The following is an 18,072-nucleotide window of genomic DNA, read 5'->3' as shown; positions in this document are numbered from 1 at the left end:
GAATGAAATTGAGACTTGGATTATACTTTACAAGTTGTGTGAGAGTTTTGATGCAGTGTTGCCGTTGTTAAATGGCCCAAAACTTAAATTCATTACTTGCATGAAAGATACATGTTTTCTTCAAGAATTCAAGGTTACATGGGTTGAGTCATTAAGAATCAAATGGACATTTTGTAGGTAAAGAATTCTTTCAAGTTGTCAGTGTTTAAACTGAGTGTAGTGGTCAAACAAGTCAAACCCTTTGAACTATGATACTGCTGCACTAGATCTCATAATAAAAATGTGTGGTAGCGTTAGGGCCTGAATATGGAAGATAGGCTGACTCGGTTTCATTTAATAATATAAACTGAAACAAATGAAAACCACGCAACCTCACGTTTGACACCTCAGTTAATACAGAATACATACATGTGAAACAAATGATCTCTATAGAGAGCTCTACTTGATCAGATTATTTTTGAAACACCAAACTCTTCAACTTGTTTAAGCCGTATGTCATGCTGTCGGTGACGTGTGTTGAATAACCGCAGGAAAAACATTTCTTCACATTTTATTCACAGAAATATAAAGTAGTATGTCAAGTACATCACTTTGTACAAAATTGCACAGACTCTTCAAAACTCAGTCAGACGACAGAAAATGTAGCTTAAGAAGTGTTAAGAAAATAAAAGGGAGGCATGAGCAATCTGTGAGATGGGCTCCACTGAGGATGTTTCATCAAGAAGAATCAATCAATTGTACATAAATAAGACTCGATAGGAAAAATGTAATTTACAACAGCTGAGGAATAAATATGTTTCAAAAATAGGATTCAAATTGGCACATGAACTGCTCCGTTCTCTCCTCGACTGAAATTTAAACGTCACCATTGAAGCTAAATGGCCGTGCTTGAAAAGCCCAATGTTGACTCTTGATATGTTTATTCTTTCCGAACAAAAGTTTGCATATGTGTGAAGTACAGTATCTGAAATCTGGCTGCTCTCTATTCATTTTGTAAGGTGTGCCTCACCAGAGGTTTGACATTGTGGGAAGTACATCCCTGGGTTGGATCAAAGGATTAATACCACTCCACTGAACATGAAAGTGGTAACCATTTTCTTATTTAGCTCTGGGCAATGCATTTCCAAAATGTCAAACATGTCCTTTAAGAAGGTATTTGGACTGATATTGTGTTGTAGCGAATGTCTGTGATGTACATTTTTACAGTAACATGAGTATTTTGTTGTGTTTTTCTTACGAGTTAATTACTCAACAAGCCCATCACTCTGTCAGCAAAAAGTAAAGCAACAACATCACATCTTCCCATTCAAACATGGCCATCTACTACCCCTAACTTACTGCCTGTCCACACCAGGCCGCACTAACAGTACCAAATACTGCCGCCTCTCTAAAAAGCGAGTCCCCGGTCCGTCCAATAAATGCTGGATTTGGTATAATAATAATATCTTCAAGGCATTACTTCAAGTGAACTCCTATATTAACAGCATATCTAATCTACAGGTTATTGATATGATAAGCTTGAATACAGAACCAGCATCAGATGGAGGGACCTCGAAAACCATGTTTTAGAAACACTACTGCAGCACACCGATCATTACAAATATTTGAGCTCTAATACACCATCACACACTCTTATACAAATAACCCTGTATGACGGCAAAATGTAAGCCACCCGGCCGTATTCATACAAACTGAACATGTGTCCATGTACCATTTCAGTGTTTCTAAAGTGATATGTAACACAACATATGACCACCTGTGTGTGTGTGTATGTGTTGCAGCCATTAATGAAACTGTGAGAAACAAAGCCAATTCATTATGATGAGATATGCATGATCAGTGTGTTTTAGCAGAAACTGAAGATATTGTAATTACCAGCGTAACATTTTGGGGTTTTTGAGTTTATGTGAGATGGCAAACGCTATGACCAACAGTCTATTCAAGTCCAAGGTAATTGTCAGGCACTAAGACCCTTTAGGCTGTAGACGTTTGAAGAAAAACATGTCCGAGCTAACGCTAACACGCCCATGATTGCAGAGACCCAGGGCAGGACTTTCTAGGGAAACCCTGCGGGGACAGTGAGGATATCCGGGATAGACTCAAAGCAGCTTTAAAAACATTAAAGGATGCTCTCGGGGCTCTGAGGGGAGGGGGTGTTTCTTCAGGGTCATTGCAAACCCTCAATCCTTCACTAGGGGGGTGACACAGGCTCTGCTCCCAGGGAACTGTGGGTAAGGGTGAACAGGAAGTGGTCAGCAGAAATGAATCAAAGCCATATGACTCCACTTGAAGACTTCCTATTGCTCTCTCCGCCTACACTCATCTTTCTGCTCAACATAATCTCACCACCCTTCCTAAATCAGAGACACAGGAAATTGCCTTGAAACTAAAACAAACAAACAAAACGATGGGTGATCCAGTGATATGGAACGTTTTCATCATCAGCAGAGCGCCCCATGTCATCTCCGATACATAACTAAACCCACCCCGGGTCGTTTAGTAAAAAGAGTACTGGTTCTCCACCGCCCGGGCCCTGCGGGTCCCGTCAGCGTCGTGGTAGTCCTCGGACGCTCCGCTAGAGGCCTCCAGCAGGCGCTCAGAGCTGTTGCTCCGGCTCTGTAACCCTCCTCCTACCCCTCCTCCAGTACCCGGGTCACTGCGGGAGAGGGAGGGGAGGGTGGTGGGTGAGGAGGAGGTGCTCGAGGAGAGCGGGGCATCAGGAGGGGGCCCTGCAGGCGCTGTGATCCCAGAAATGTGGAGAGGAGTGTGGGCAGAATCAGTCCGGCAGCCTGTCTCCCTGGTTGGGGTCAGGACGGGAGGGAGAGACACATCTGTAGAAGGTTGCCAGAGGGAGAAAAAATACGTATATAATTCAATTGAAATCAAATCAATTTGAAGAGGCAGTACAGTGCCACAATAAGATATATTATAACAGATGAATCCATTCGGCTGATAATTGTTGGTTTATACTGAAAAGCTGCCATCTTAAGGCTCCTTCATAGAGCATGTAAACACAGGCAGTGTGGGCCTCCTTTATTATGCTTTCTCTTGGTGGGCAATAACACCGACCACACTGGTGCCAAAGACATGCCTGACCAGTGTATCAGTGAAGTCTTTTACGCCCTGAATCAAACCCTCGCTCTATGTAAGTATGTATAGGGTAGGGAGTGCATGAGTGTGTGGGTCCAGCGTTGGGGAAACAGAGGGCCTCTTTGTGACCAGCAGGGTGTGTTGGGGCCGGAGACTCGGCCTGCATGCAAAACTCCTGTGGTATAATCGCCCCCTCACTCTCCTGTACAGGAGGGCATTCATCCCATGCCAGCAGAGCAGAGGGCAGGAGCAGGGCTAGTAGGACAGAGCAGAGGGCAGGAGCAGGGCTAGTAGGAGAGGGGGGGGGGGGGCTGGTGTAGTGAGTTTAACTCTGAATCTTCCAGCTAAAGGGACAATCCTCAGCTATTCATCAACACACTTAACTTTTTGGAAGTGTCTTACCCTCCTCCATTATCCTTTTGATCTTGAGAAGTGATTGTCAATCTGAGACACTTTTTTGAAGCCACGAAAATGATTTCCAACATGACCATTTTTTTTAACAGTGGTGGACAAATCATTCAGATTGTTTAAAAAAAACTCTATTGCAAATATATATCCTCATTAAGATGTTGGCTTGTGTAGCAGTACAAAATTATTAGCATCAAAACGTTTTTGAAGTACTTATCCTGTACAATGGCCCATTTCAGAATAATTGTATATGTTGTATTCAAACTGATTGGAACATAAATGGTTAATGACTAATCACTTTCCACACCAATTGAGGCTGTAGCAACAAAAACCCTTGAGTGTACTGAAATGAGTAAAAGTACGCCTCATCATCCAGAATATTTAAAAACACCTGTATTGTGTGTCCAGAGCCCTTCACTTATAGTGGTCTGAATGTACTGACCTTTCCAGCAAACCTGATATAAAATATACCACTATTTAAGCTTTTAATAGGAATATATGGAATAATTGGTCAAATCAACATGTACGGCCTCTTCAGTTCATTGTAGTCAAAGCTTGTGTGAGGTGGTGTGTGAGCAGTTTTCGTTTATGTGTTGTTTACCTGTTGAAGAGCTTCGCTGCACTTGCACATAGGAGCGTAGTGTGATGTCAGCAGAGCCTCCGGACTCAAGGGGGATGGGGTGGGCGTGGAAATGTCTCAGCATGTCCGACACGGTGTGGAACCACAAGTGGTGGACATGGCACTGCCCGTTCTCATTCACCGACAAACGCAAATGCTGGAAGAGAGGAGGAAGACAGGACGTTAACAAGTGAGGGAAAGTATGGAGGAGGGAGAGATAGATGGTAAATAAAAGCGTAAAAAAAGAGACAACAAAAAGACAGAGAAGTGCTGTGTGAGAAACAGATAGAGGTCATTATCTGAGGAGTCTCGCTGTGGGAACAGAGCGAATGCCAAGGCTGACACCAGAGGAAGAGGCGGCAGCTGACACTTCCTCAACACTACCGGCTGGCAGGATGTGATGTTCAGGGATAGTATTACATAAGAGAACACAAAACATTACTGCATCTTTTCCAGGGCCAGAACAACTCTGGCTGCTACTAGCTGCTGTGGTGCAACCCAACATGTCACAAGCATAGGCATTGAGTTAATTTAACTGCAGCAGGGAGGTGAGATGAATGTTATTTCATTATTTCAATAAGATAAAAATCATCAATTACAATTTGGATAACTGATTTTTTGGTTTGTTTTGACAAAAAAACAACAAAATTGTTGGATAGAATGTCAGATTCCTCCTTCTTAATTAATATCATTTAAAACAATTTGTTTACTGTAGGTCAGACAAAAGAAGCAAAATGAAGAACGACATTTTTACTCAGGCAGCATAGCAAAGCCATTTCTTTTTGATTTTCGTGTTTTCTGAACTACATTGAATATATATCCGTACAAAACTGTTCAACCTGATAAACTACATTTATATCCCCCTCTTTCTTCTCAAATATATTACATATTGCCATTTCTCTGCTGTATAGTTGTCTCACCTTGGCTTTGCCCTGAAAGTTGAAGGTGAGGACGTACTCCCCCGGCCTCGTCTCGCTCTGACGAATCACAAAGAGCCCGTGGCTCCTGGCCCCGCCTGCCAGCACCAGCTGAGCCGCGCGCACACGGGACAGTGTACCGTGGAACCATGGGTAACTCGACAGGCTGGCATCCCCGTCCGACTCTTTAGCTCCTTCACTGCCACCTGAGTCAGAACAAATCAACGTATTGTCTTTTTCTGTTTGTTTCTAAGGATTCTTATGCTTGGATTGAGTGTCTGTGTTACCTGCAGAAGAGTTGGAGCTCTGAGCCTCCGGGGACTGGAGGAAGCGCTCCAAAGGCATGTGGGACGGGTGCTGTGTGAAGGGGGGTTCCCTGCAACGGACCGAGGGGGCACTGTAATGCTCCGCTGCTGTAGGACACGGCCTCTCCGGAGCTCGATACACACCTAAGCAAATGTTTTAATTATATTTACAACAAATGTACGTGGATCGTTACATGTGCTGCAGAAAAGAGTATTTGCTCACCCTCAGAGAGCAGCTCACAGCTGCAGGAGGACACCATAGAGCAGTCTTTGGAGGCTTGACCATGAGGACAGGATGCCAGCTCGATGTCATCGCCGCTGTCACTGTACACAAGCAGGCAGGTCAGGAGAACCGCAAGAACATAAACACATGCACACACGTGTTCTAATACACGACCCCAACACTCATCCACATCCTACAAACACAAATAATCTTTTTGTTTACGTCCTGAACCAACTCAGGAAACTGAGGAGGAATGTTAGTGGTGCGAGCTTCCCCATGTTTGTGCTAAAGCAAGCAGTCAAAAAGTCCACTAATTTGATGATTAATGACTGTGTGTTTTCCCTCTCCCATCCACCCTTCATTCCTGTCTTCCCTCCATCTTCAGCCAACAGCAAATATTTATCTGGTGGCTTACCCGGGGTCTATGCAGTCCTGGATGTCAGCAACCCAGGAGTTTTTCTGCAGGGAGTCTATGGTTTCCAGGATGTACTCTCCCCCGTTTTCCACCTGTTGAGGCAGCCAAACACGATCACACACTGAGCTCTGTTCAAAGGACCACATCAGGGTACAGATCCAATGTTAACTCAGCCAGGGTACGGGGTAACACTTTTTCCAACAACATGTTTAGTGTCATATTCTGGATGGTGCACTGGGTTTGGGTTTTACCTTAAGGACGAAAGTGTTGTCCTTGTCAGGCATCTCCAGAGGCATGGTGGTCCTCACCTCCACGATGGCCGACAGAGGGATGCTGACTTTGGGCTTTGAGGACTGAAGTTAACATGCAGACACACAAAGGATATAAAAGTTTACATTTAACCAACATTTATGTTTTTTCTAATGGTTAATAACCAGAGGGAAGATCTATAGGGTTCGACGGTATGTTTAATTTTGAATCTGCATGTTCAAATCTGATGCTGCCTTACTGTATCTTTGACTGTTGCTTATTTAGTTATGACATTTTAAATGTAAAACTTTAAACTTTTATAAAATTAACATTTAAAGATGTTTAAAGGTTTCATAAGCAAAATAGATTGGGAGCAACTGCTTTAGAGATCAGACAGTAAACAAGCACTGCCTGTGATTGCATATCACAGTAAGTTGTTGTTGTTTATGTGGCAACAAATCTAAAAGAAAATGCATTACTCCCTGGGTGATACTGTAATTTCCATCTGCGTATTTCCTTCAAAACCAAGATAAGTATTTAAGGACGGTCCAAAGTTAAATTAAAACCTTCATTACATCCTGTAGGAGGTAGCTGCGTCACTTGTAAAGGAGAAACTTTATATTTTTCTACAAAGCTTTTAATTAGGGGTACAGGTTAAAATAGTTTCACTGCAGCCTCTATGTTTAGTGTGAAACACACCCAACTTCTCCTGACTCTAAAGCGATAATTAAGGGGCAACATGAAGTCTGAAACATCGGTACAACCCTAGCAGCAATTAACTGTTTCCTGAGATAAAATTCTAACGAAAATAGGCAAACATTAAAAATAGAAGGGAAGAGTTTACAAAAGATTTCCCAATCTGCAAAAACGACTCAACAACTCAGATTTAATGCAGTCTCTTATTTTTCTATGCGTTTCTCAGCAATTATTCCTGCTGAGTGACCGTAATAAACATAAGAGTTTACAAGCGGCTTAACACAGAAAACATCCTGGCCTCAGATTGCCCTCTGCGGAGAGTTGGACCCATGCCATAATCTCAACAGATCCAATGAGTGTGTGTGTGTGTGTGTGTGTGTGTGTGTGTGTGTGTGTGTGTGTGTGTGTGTGTGTGTGTGTGTGTGTGTGTGTGTGTGTGTGTGTGTGTGTGTCAGGAGAGGCAGAGCGAGAAGGAGGCTGACTGATGGTCTGGCAGAGCTTTATCAGCTGATCTGTCTGGAGCAACACGGCTCTCCTCTTGATCTGCTGTGCAGCTGGCAGCCATCCACACCCACCATTCCTCAATTTGGATCAGATGTTAAAAATCACTTCCTGTTGACCATTTCCTGTACGTCTCTACTGCAGATAGCACAAACCCTTTTTCAGTGTGAACGTCTGTTCAAATGTTGAACATGGTACAAACCAAATTAAGCGTCTAAGCGTTGAACATGTGCTCAACCATACAGCAGTAACAGCCTTACAGGAAATGAAGGCAGCAACTCAAACCACATGAGAGCCAGGAGAGTTTTGTTGGATTTATTTTGGGCATATAAATGATTTCTTTCTGAATTGGTATAATGTTGGGACTTCAAACCATCTTTAGAGAAATTGTCCCATTCATTCCAATAAAGCCAGGGTGGTCGTGGACATTTAATGTTTTTTTATAATCTGAAAAAAAAAGCTTTAGCCTACTAGCTCATGGCACGAGCACTTAGCATTCAGTAAAAACCAAGCGACCTTCGTGATTTTTTTTTGTCTTTGATTATCTGAACTTCCAAAGTAATGGGTTTTTATTTAATTTGTGCTGTCGCAAAAACATTGCTTTTATGTAAGGCAAGTAAAAATGTGTCCTTTTTGATGTGCTGCAGCTACTTTTACCCTTTAGTTATTGCATGTTGCTCTGGCTGGTGTGTAGAGAGTGGGTCGTCCCTGTTGCTGTGTCATAATGCAGACAGTTAGCGTGCTGCAGTGTGCTCCACAGCGGGCGGCCACAGATTGATGGCACTGACAGGGATGGAGCCACAGCCAGTCGGCCAGCAGCGAGATTTTATGAGCCGGTTTATCTTTCCGACACTGTTGACTCAGCACTGTTATGATTTGTAAGACCTGAATAAGACGGCAGTGATAAAACAAGTCAGAGAGTCTGCAGGGCAGGCCTGTGGAGATGTGTGTGTTTAATTAATGTGTCACTTCAGCTGTAACCGCTCTGAAGTTTCTCCTAATCTCAGTTCATAATCATTGTCCCATGTGTGAATTTTAATAGAACATAACAGACGAAACTGCTGAAGCACAATTATTAAGTTTCATTTTACATGTTCCCCTTGTGGCTTCCTCTCTGAGTTTGGCAGAGCTTTTTAATGGCTCACTATATTCGTCCCTATTTTCAGTTTGTCACTGTAGACTGTTAGGCTAAGATGAGGAACCAATCAATATTTATTTTTTGCACATGCAGGGGGAATCTTTTCTATCCGCTTCCCTTTCACAGAAATCAATGTAAGAGCTTCCTCTCGCTCTCTCTCTCTCTCTCTGTGTCTGTCTGTCTATGGCAGTCTCTGGTCACTCCCCCATCTCCTTCACCCCGGCTTCCTCCCACCTGTCCTTACCCCTCTCCCCCTCTCAGCAGGCTTATCACCACATTCCCACCAGCTATGATCAAAGGACAGTGGCAGATTCACACACACCCAGCTGCACAGCCTCATGGCCTTCTTAAGGTCAGGGGAAATGATCTGGAAATCCCATAAAGAAAAAAGCGGCGTGTGCATGAATCCACGTGACAGTTTCTGAGAGCGGTTCCACTTCACTTGGGGTCAGAAGGGTTGGATCAAGCTGGATTTGTTTCTGGGATTCAAGGAGGGCTACAACTCATAATTATTTTCATGAAATATTTTTTTTTTTCAATCACTATTTAGGGTTTACTATACATGTTTCTTTGGACAAATCCCCTAATAAACATCTAATCTAATGATCCATGTTTTTCTGCCTAATTGTTTTTCATGTCTGCATGTGTTTGTGTACCTTGGGTGGCACGTAGAACTCCAGCAGGAACTTCTCGCCTCCTTCCTCCCTCCTCGTCTTCCTCAGCAGGAGGCGGCACTTCTGCCACTGTGCAGCCCCCATACAGTTTGTGTCGTCGGCCACCATGAACCTCAGCGCTCCCTCCCTCTGGATCTCCAGCATCTCAGCCTTGTGGCCCTGGGAGCCTCTGGGAAGCCGCAGCTTATTGGACCACTTCTCTCCCCCCGCAGCCTCCACTCCCCCTCCTGCTGCTCCCATTACTCCCCCGTTGGCCCTTCTAACTACAGAGGGTCCTTCAGGTTCAGGGGAGGCTCGTCTGTGCCACATCTCCTTCACCCCATCCACCACACACAGGCTCATGTTCCTCAGGGAGAATCCTTTCTTGAAGCGAGCTTTTGGGTGACTGACCGACACATCCTCTGAGCTGCGGGACTGTCCCAGAGCGGACACCTTGTGGGTGGACTGGGGGCCTCGGGAGGCGCTGGCACTGCCTGCCCCGTCTATCCCTCCCCCTCCGCTGTCCATGCTGTCCAGGGATTCACTTGAAGCCCCCGCGTCCTTGCGTCTCTGATAAATGTCGTGACCATAGGACAGCGGACAGCCCTGGATTCCCAGGAAAGGAACAATGCTGTACTTGGGCGCTGTGTTGGAGCCGTCCTCTCCCGGCGAGGACGCCTGGTTCTCCCGGGCCTGGGTCAGTGCGGCAGAGAAGCACTCCAGGAAGTGGTGGGCAAAGTGCTGTGAGAAGCTGGCATCGGCACCAGGCGAGTCGTAGATCGGGTTTTCCAACAGGAAGCGTTGGAACTTGTCGGCGAAGTCTGCAGCAGAGGCTCTGGCATGGAGCTCACAGAACTCTCGCCAGTCTGGCAGCGGGCACGAGGAGGAGAGCTCCGGGCTACCGGGCACCACCGCTCCGTTCATCGCTGGGCCATGCCAACCCACGAGGAGAGGCTACAGAGGAGGAAGAAGAGCAGAGTCAGTGTGGATTCAAGTGAAATACTTCAGCGTGTGTGTGTATGTATGTGTGCAACTCCTGGCTCTGGATCAGACGTACCACACATGTGGATCGGCCTGCATGTGTGATGCTGCAAAGAATAAAAGATGTGTGAATGAAGCAGACTGCTGAACCAGCATGTTTGTCTTTATGATCATTATAAACATTTCTGATGACCTCATTGTCCTCAGTAGCACTGTTTGTCAGCATCCAGAGTCCAGAGTCTCGGACAGTTGAAGATGTGATTGAAGGTTGGAAATCCGCTTTTCAAAAGAAGTGAACAGGAATCCAGAAAGCTAGAGTCTCCATCACTTACCAATTGATAGTTTCGGACAAGCACTGGGATTGTCTGAATTGAGTTCTGTCGGAGCAGGTTGACAGCAACTCAGATTCAACACGTACTGACCATACAGCGCATTTTGCTTTTCCATCTCACTCTCTGTTTTTTTGAGTTTTTTTTTTTTGAAGTTACTATCGCCAAATCATCCATACATTCCTCTGCTCCCCACCATGTGTGCGTGTGTGCGTGTGTGCGTGCGTGCGTGCGTGCGTGTGAGTATGACTCAGCCTTCTCTGGCAGATCAGTGCCACACCACATCACAGCACTGATAACACTCTTCTCTCTCTCTGTGCTCACCACCATTGTGTCAGTAGCAACATCCAAGGCCAGTTTTAACCCCTCTCATCTCTCTCTTTCTGTGCCTCAACACATCAGTGACTAATGCAGCATCTGTGGATGTCGTTGCACAATCAACCACATGTTGCTTTGATTATTGTTGTCTGTAAATCGCGGAGATAAAATATATTGTCTGAGTGGGCAGGCAGTGACATACGCACGGTTGATGGCAAACACTCCTCAAGCTGTGGGAGCTTATTCTCAGAGCTGCTCGTGCTGCTCTTGGCAGTTCGCTCACAATATGCGCTCAAATGTTTGCTTCCTGCACTCTGAAACCAAATCATGCATACATTTGCACTGCAGTGGTTCCTGGAATTACTCCTGCACGCAGCGTTATTGTGATTTTCAAAAAGCATCCATGTGGGCCCTAGTTTCAGGATTAGTGAAAATAACTCTGTACTGGAATTAAGTCTGACACACACTTTTAACTACAAGCCAATATCTTTGTTTCAGTTCCTTTTCTTTAAATCTATTGCAGATCTGAAACAACATCATGCAAGATCAGAGAGAGGATAATGATGAGGGGAAGTAAACAGGAGTGTCAGCTCTTTGAGAGAAACTCCTGGATGTGGCCACCTGGTGTCAGAATTTCAGAGGAACGATGGATAGAGACACTCGAAAGTAAAGAAAAGGATAGGGTGGGACTACAGAATAATAAGCCAACAAAGTAAATGTCTCCCTTATCTGTGTGTATGTCCCAGGGGAATCTAAATGTGCCAAACTGTGGTCATTTAGCTCAATTTAAGTTCAACTAGTGTGCAGAAGTGGGTGGTCGGGGGTCTCAAATGAAGCTGTTTGGATTGGCACTGTGTTTTGGTTTGTTTTCAAGGCGGAATCACAGCCAATGGTCCCGGGTCAGGAGCGCTTTCATAACATCTTGTGACAGAAATAACTCAAGAAGAAAGAAAGATACGACATTTAGAAAATGTAGTTGTTAAACTGATGTTAAACTTAATTAATGGCGAATAAATAATTTACCATTGAAAATAATTAACATTTGGGTTCCCAAAAGTAGAAAAGCTGCAGAGGATGTCTGGACCATAATCCATGTACAGATAACTTATTAACATCTGTTTTATACTAATGTATAACCAAAAAGAAAAGAGAAACATCAGCTAATAGGATATTTTAAAACCTGGCTACCCAAAATGTGTTATTAAAAGATTAATTCTAAAAAAAATTATGAGAAAGTGGTACAGAGATACAATTAAAATCACTTTCCAGCTTCATTTCATTTATGAATCAATGACTCCAGACATCCATCTCTTTGTTCCTCCAAGCCACACCAAAGCTAAAGTGTGAAGTGCGTGCGTGTGTGTGTTGCCTGAGAGGAAGTTAATACCCATTCAGCTATTTAAAACCTGCACTGGGCCCTCTTTCCACTCATTCAGCAGAAAAACAACAACCCAGTGAGGTGTATTTATCAAAACTACCGTCCTTCCGCAAAGATGAGGATGTGTCTCTCTAGAAAACTGAACTAACAACACACACACACACACACACACACACACACACACACACACACACACACACACACACACACACACACACACACACACACACACACACACACACACACACACAGAGAGAGAGTCAGCATGAAACCTAAGCCCTGAGTCGCTGGAGGAAGTGGACAGCATTAAGGTTTTCTGAGGCTCAGCACGCTGAAGCAGAATACATACTGCAGATGGAATAAACTAAATAATGTCTGGGTCTATGGAGAGGGCAGTGCTGGAAAGTAACTAATTCCATATTTCAAAAACAGATATTGAAATACATATCAACAACAGCAGCAAAATGCCACAATCTAACAGTTCAAAAAATTAAGAAATGATTTATTTGTGTGTGTGTGTGTGTCACAGGGGACATTTTACCACAGAACTAGTTACTCTGGGATACTTTGTTTTGTTTAAAACCTGCAGAAACAAAAAGTGCAGGTGTGACATCACTATATAAGTTTAGTTAATTAGATTATAAGTCAACTCACAAGTTGAGTCCCGAAAGTATCAAGTATTTTCACTTTAAAATGTTCAAGTCCATCTCAACTCACAAGTCATTGGTGTGTAAGTCATTATTATTATTTTGTTAGTAGGATTTTGATGGATTTGACATAAGTGAAGGACATGAGTATTTTTCCCCCACTGGAGGGGGGCCTGTTTTTGCGCCATAGGCCAGCTGCTAAAACAATCAGTGAGAGTGTGGAGGTGGAGGAGACAAGGGGAGCGTAAAGAAAGGGACGAGGGGGAGCAGAGGCACCATGTCCAGTCTAATATCCCCACGACTCCCCTCTGTATTTAAGACCATTGATGGACTTAAAATACCATAAAACAAGATTGGAGATGTCAAGGGGAACGTTACAATATTCACCTCCATTCTTCAGGCTCCTGTTTCTCTTCCCTATCTGTTGTAAAAATCTACCACTCCTGTGCCCCCTCCTCTTCCTCCTCCTCCTGCTGCTGCTGCTGCTGCTGCTGCTTCTTTACCCCGGGGAGCAGGGCTGATATCTCTGTCAGATGTTTGGGAGTTCTGTCTGTAACAGTAAACTGACCAGGAAGGAGACGGAAGAAACATTACTGTGTGGGGGGAAGCTATCAAATGCAGCCTGCAAAACACATCGGGCGAGATACGTTCACTTTATGTAGTTTGAGGAGCCTCACAGGACTGAACTATTCTCCTGATTAATACTGCGGTGCTGTGGCTACTGAGGAAGTGATGCTGTAGCCAAGCATAGCGGATGTACACAGATTTGTATTTTTAAAGCTGTGTGTACACATACCTCCCTGCACTTAGGGGAATAAACACTACATATATGTAGTTTAACAGAGTTATATCTAAACACATGCTGCAGTTTCATGGCAGCAGTATGCCTTCGGTGATTGGCTTCTGAGGATGATTGGTGATGTTGTGCTCCGGCCCCGGGGAGGTTAGGCCCTGCGATGTTTTCTAAGATTAGCCCGCTCCAAAGCACAGCATACAGCTAGCAGCACACTCAGTACAGTACAGATCTGTGCGGACATCTCCAACGCTATGTGAATCCAGTAACAACATGTTCTTCTTATATAAGATGTACACATAATTAGACACACGAAGGTTAAACAGGAAAACAAAACTATGGTATTTATGTTGGTTTTCTTTGTATAGGCATGCATATCCAAGTATTAATGTCAAGAATGTATAATAAATAGAGCTGATGAATTGGTTCATTAATAAATCATTTTGATAACCTTTAGATATAAGTAATCATTCAAACATCTCACAGGATTTGCTGGCATATTCCCTTTTATGGGAAACTCTTTAAAGAACATAATAGTTCATTGAAGATTGAGGCAAAAAGGTTGGTAATTGGGCTTTACATTATAATTACTTTCATTATCAANCACTTCCCAAGGTGCTCCACAAAGTTTCTCTCTCTCTCTCTCTCTCTCTCTCTCTCTCTCTCTCGCGCTGTTTCACACACACACCCACACACACACACACACACACACACACCTGTCTACTGTAATATCCTCTCTTTTGACATCTCCTGACAGAAAAGCGCCTCTACTCAAGATGTCAAAAGAGAGGATATTACAGTAGACAGGTGTGTGTGTGTGAGTGTGGGTGTGTGTGAAACAGCGCGAGAGAGAGAGAGAGAGAGAGAGAGAAACTTTGTGGAGCACCTTGGGAAGTGGAAGGAAAAGCAGAGATGTAGCCACATGATTTTTTTATAACCAGAAGGGAGAACATTTCAGATAGAGAGGGTGGATGATTGATGGGGATCAGATGTTCTAGCAGGAGGAAGAGCAGACGTAGGGGTCAGCACTGATAGAGCCCCTCTTTTTGATCCGTCCACTTAAGAGCAGCCGGTCTCTGACCTTCGACCTAACCCCTGATAACCTCGCCCCTCCCTGATTCAACCTTAATGTTGTCTGGAAAGTTTGCATCAGTCCTGATGCGACACAGGACCACCAGAGGGGAGACTGTCTCCATCATGAAAGTACACTGGTCCAGACATTGATACGTGTGGCTGCTTAAAGCTATCTGTGTGTGTGACAGAGTGGACCAGTGATAATAAACCAGACATGATGAGAGGATGGAGATTCCTAAGCTTGAACACAAAACAAACTGACCCAATCTCTCCAGTGGGCTGATGGGTTTTCGACCACTTCCCAATATATGTAGCATGGCCTCATCACGCAGATATTAAATACATTAATCAGCGTGTCCTCTACCAGCAGGCCCTCTCTGCTGGTTTCTCTGGCGAGCGGCGACAATGTAAATATTGAGTGAGCTCAGGCCTCCATATGGCGGCCAGTGATAAAGGACGCAGCGCGTGGGAGATGCACATTCCGTCACCGACTTCCATTTCCTGTCTCTCACCCACCGGCTCTAACTAATTTCACAGATGACCACAGGCCTCTCGCAGAGGGAAAACTGTGCACAACCTGTGTGAGCATCAAGTGTCATTTACTGAAACAGATGTTTTTTTTTATTTGTGGACGCAGAGTGGAGTTGGTATAAAAAAGATCCGAAAATAATCGAGATTGGTTCTCGCAACATGGCTTTTTGCACTTTCTGACATCGTAACTCTTTGTGCTTGGTGTTGGATTTTGTATACTAATCATAGCCAATAACAAACTGTATTAATACAAATTAGTTATTTGTTGTTTGGTCTGTATAATGTTGCATATTTATGAAAAATAGAGCGAGAGAGAATAAAAAGAGGTTACGTCTTCAAAAGCTATGGGTCCAGTTTAATCTCCAAACATATTAGATATTTGTTTTGTTAGGGAAAGCCAGCAAAGCCTCGCACTAGGCTTGATACATTACTTCACATTTTTTAATAAATCAATAATTAAAGGTGTTGTTGACTTATATTCTGCCTTCTGTTATGCCATCAAAATAAAATATATGATGTAAAGGCCTATTACATACATTGTTATGTTATATTGGATTGCATTATAGGATCTCCTTGTTATTCTGTCCACGCTATGAAGGATATAAAACCTGGGGTCAGCTCTGAATAACTATCTAAAATGTAATCAAATGCTTTAGAGGGATGTTGCTTACATCAAAGGTTATATTCAAATATAAGACAATATAGGGCAAAAATGAGGGAAGTCAATACTAACCTGAACCAATAAGTCATAAAATCATACTGAGGAGTAAAGTCAGAATATCACAGTGATTTTAAGGCCTCTAGAATACATTTTGTGGTCATTTATCAAATTGCATTTTATTGTAAGGTGTTTTTATTATTCTGTCTAAAAAACTCAACTTGATGTGAATTATATATTGTATATTTAGATCTTAGAGGGACGCTGCTTAAATATATCAAACAATACAACGCACAGCTATAGCAAATTATCATATTTCTATAACAAAGGTAAATAATGAGACATTTATTACAACATAGTGCCAGAGACGCAGGACAGGAGTATCATATAAGAGTGATGTGATGTTCTCTATAACAGCAGGCCTGTACTCTGTTATAATCATTCTTATTAGGCTTCATATTAACGGACTGTCTCATGTAGACTATAAAAAGATACATGAGAGAAAGTCAATAGCAGGCCAGAAACAGGCCTACTGCAGGCCCAGAGAGCCTATTTAAAGCCAACAGTGGATCGTTGTGCTGCGTAATGGACTTCATGAATGGGAACGGGCTGCTGCTGAATGGCTCACAGCTCCAGGTCCAGAAAGCAGGAGATGAATGGGAGTCACGAGTCGTTACTCTGACTCTGGATCATCTCGAGCGGGCCTCACATCACATCAGGCCCATGAGTGTCCTGTGCATGACAAGACTTTAACCCCTAAAGGCTATGAGACTAAACGGATTTTCGGAAAAGCCCCTTTATACACCGCGACCCTTGTAAAGCCACCCACAGCCTCTGTTTTCAACACCTTAAAAACAAGCCGATCGCACTTGTTCTCTGCCATCCCAAATGCGCTTCCTAACAGAGGATTCATCACGGACAGTGCGTGGGGATGAATCGGGTTTAACACCAAAACACAGCAGCCTCCATCTCATCCTCAGCACCTGGAGGTTTGTTGTTGTTGTTATCACGATGCTCGGCTCTTTCTCCGGACAACACCTGCGCATGAAAAGGCTCTGCAAGATGTCTCATCGCTAATGTCAGGATGGTCCTGACGCGATAAATAAGACATAAAACGCAGCAGCGGCTCTCACCTCAATGCAGGACTGGTGTCATGACGCTGCTGTCTCTGAGGGGGTCCTGGCTTTAGATGTGAAGATTTGTTTTTGTCCTAGTCAGAATCAATCATGGTTTGTATTCCCACTCTTCGTCTGGTGTCCTCCTCGGTTTATTTGCGCTCACAGCCGGTCAGCTCCATGTCTCAGCTCGACGCACTGTGCGGCTGTACCTTTGGCTCTGCTGTCCACACACACTCACAAGTCACAAGCAATCAAACGAAATGGTACTTCCGGTAAATACTTTCACAATAAAGCTCCAAGTTGTTGGTCAAATACGAAGCCCAATGATGTTTTTTGCATTTGGGGGACAAAGAGATGCTGATTTGTTTTAGTCCAGGGGCGAGAGTGCCATTACAATACATGTAAATAATGTTAGGTCATTTTCTCGCAGGCAACTGACATAGTAATTCACTGGATTGACGCACTTAAATAACAAAGGTATAAACATACAATACAAATATGTTCCATATATGATTTGGAACATTTCGAAATGAGGAGCTGTACGGTTTTGGATATTAAAAAGTACTCATTTATGACATTTTACATTATTGCATGTTTAGCTAACTGGCTGTGCATTGAATCAAATCATCTTTTTTCCCATAATTACTTTCAATATATACACAATCATGCCAGTAGAGAGAGATGGTTAACACAAAATGTGTTTTCCTTCTTGTAATTACTTTTATTACCACAATTGTTCTCGTTTACTCTTGTTGAGATGTGTTTAAGGCATCTACTACACCCAGGCACATAAACGATACCTGGTTTCCATTCAACTGAATTGTCATTCAGTTTTGTTTAATATCATCATTTGAATAACTGAACACATTTGAAATATGGGAATATTTATGGGTTTTGAAACAGAACTAGTTGTTGATATTCCAGCACTCTACTTGCATGATGAATCTGTGCTGTGTAAGAGTATGCTGCATGTGAAAACTGTTTGTATAGGATCATTTCCTGTTTACTATCATTTGAGAGACTACAATACA

General features: G+C 43.4%; 1 protein-coding gene across 2 annotated transcripts; it reads right to left on the bottom strand.

Moving 5' to 3' along the window:
- Positions 1-1,771: 1,771 nt before the first annotated feature.
- On the bottom strand, positions 1,772-17,255 carry sh2b2 (SH2B adaptor protein 2). 2 transcript variants are annotated; one of them, XM_010787671.1, is made up of 9 exons: positions 17,057-17,255; positions 9,218-10,168; positions 6,229-6,330; positions 5,978-6,069; positions 5,563-5,663; positions 5,322-5,483; positions 5,038-5,240; positions 4,100-4,274; positions 1,772-2,831 (listed from the first exon to the last, which is right to left on the bottom strand). In XM_010787671.1, the coding sequence occupies exons 2-9, from the start codon at positions 10,136-10,138 to the stop codon at positions 2,497-2,499; spliced, it is 2,091 nt and encodes a 696-aa protein (XP_010785973.1). In that variant the 5' UTR covers positions 10,139-10,168; positions 17,057-17,255; the 3' UTR covers positions 1,772-2,496. The 2 variants fall into 2 exon arrangements, with proteins under 2 accessions (XP_010785973.1, XP_010785974.1); XM_010787672.1 differs by having other exon boundaries at positions 2,723-2,845.
- Between the last annotated feature and the right edge of the window lie 817 nt (positions 17,256-18,072).

This window comes from Notothenia coriiceps, unplaced genomic scaffold (genome assembly GCF_000735185.1).
Source record: "Notothenia coriiceps isolate Sejong01 unplaced genomic scaffold, NC01 NC01_scaffold00031048, whole genome shotgun sequence".
In the NCBI taxonomy this organism is placed as follows: domain Eukaryota; kingdom Metazoa; phylum Chordata; class Actinopteri; order Perciformes; family Nototheniidae; genus Notothenia; species Notothenia coriiceps.
This window is presented reverse-complemented; position numbering and strand designations above follow the sequence as displayed.

Coding starts and splice junctions, on each gene's coding strand:
- sh2b2 (XM_010787671.1), bottom strand. CDS start 10,138: ATGAACGGAGCGGTGGTGCCCGGTAGCCCGGAGCTCTCCTCCTCGTGC. Junction 4,275..5,037: donor ACTTTCAGGGCAAAGCCAAG/GTGAGACAACTA, acceptor CCTCTCTTCCAG/CATTTGCGTTTGTCGGTGAA. Junction 2,832..4,099: donor GCAGCGAAGCTCTTCAACAG/GTAAACAACACA, acceptor AACCTTCTACAG/ATGTGTCTCTCCCTCCCGTC.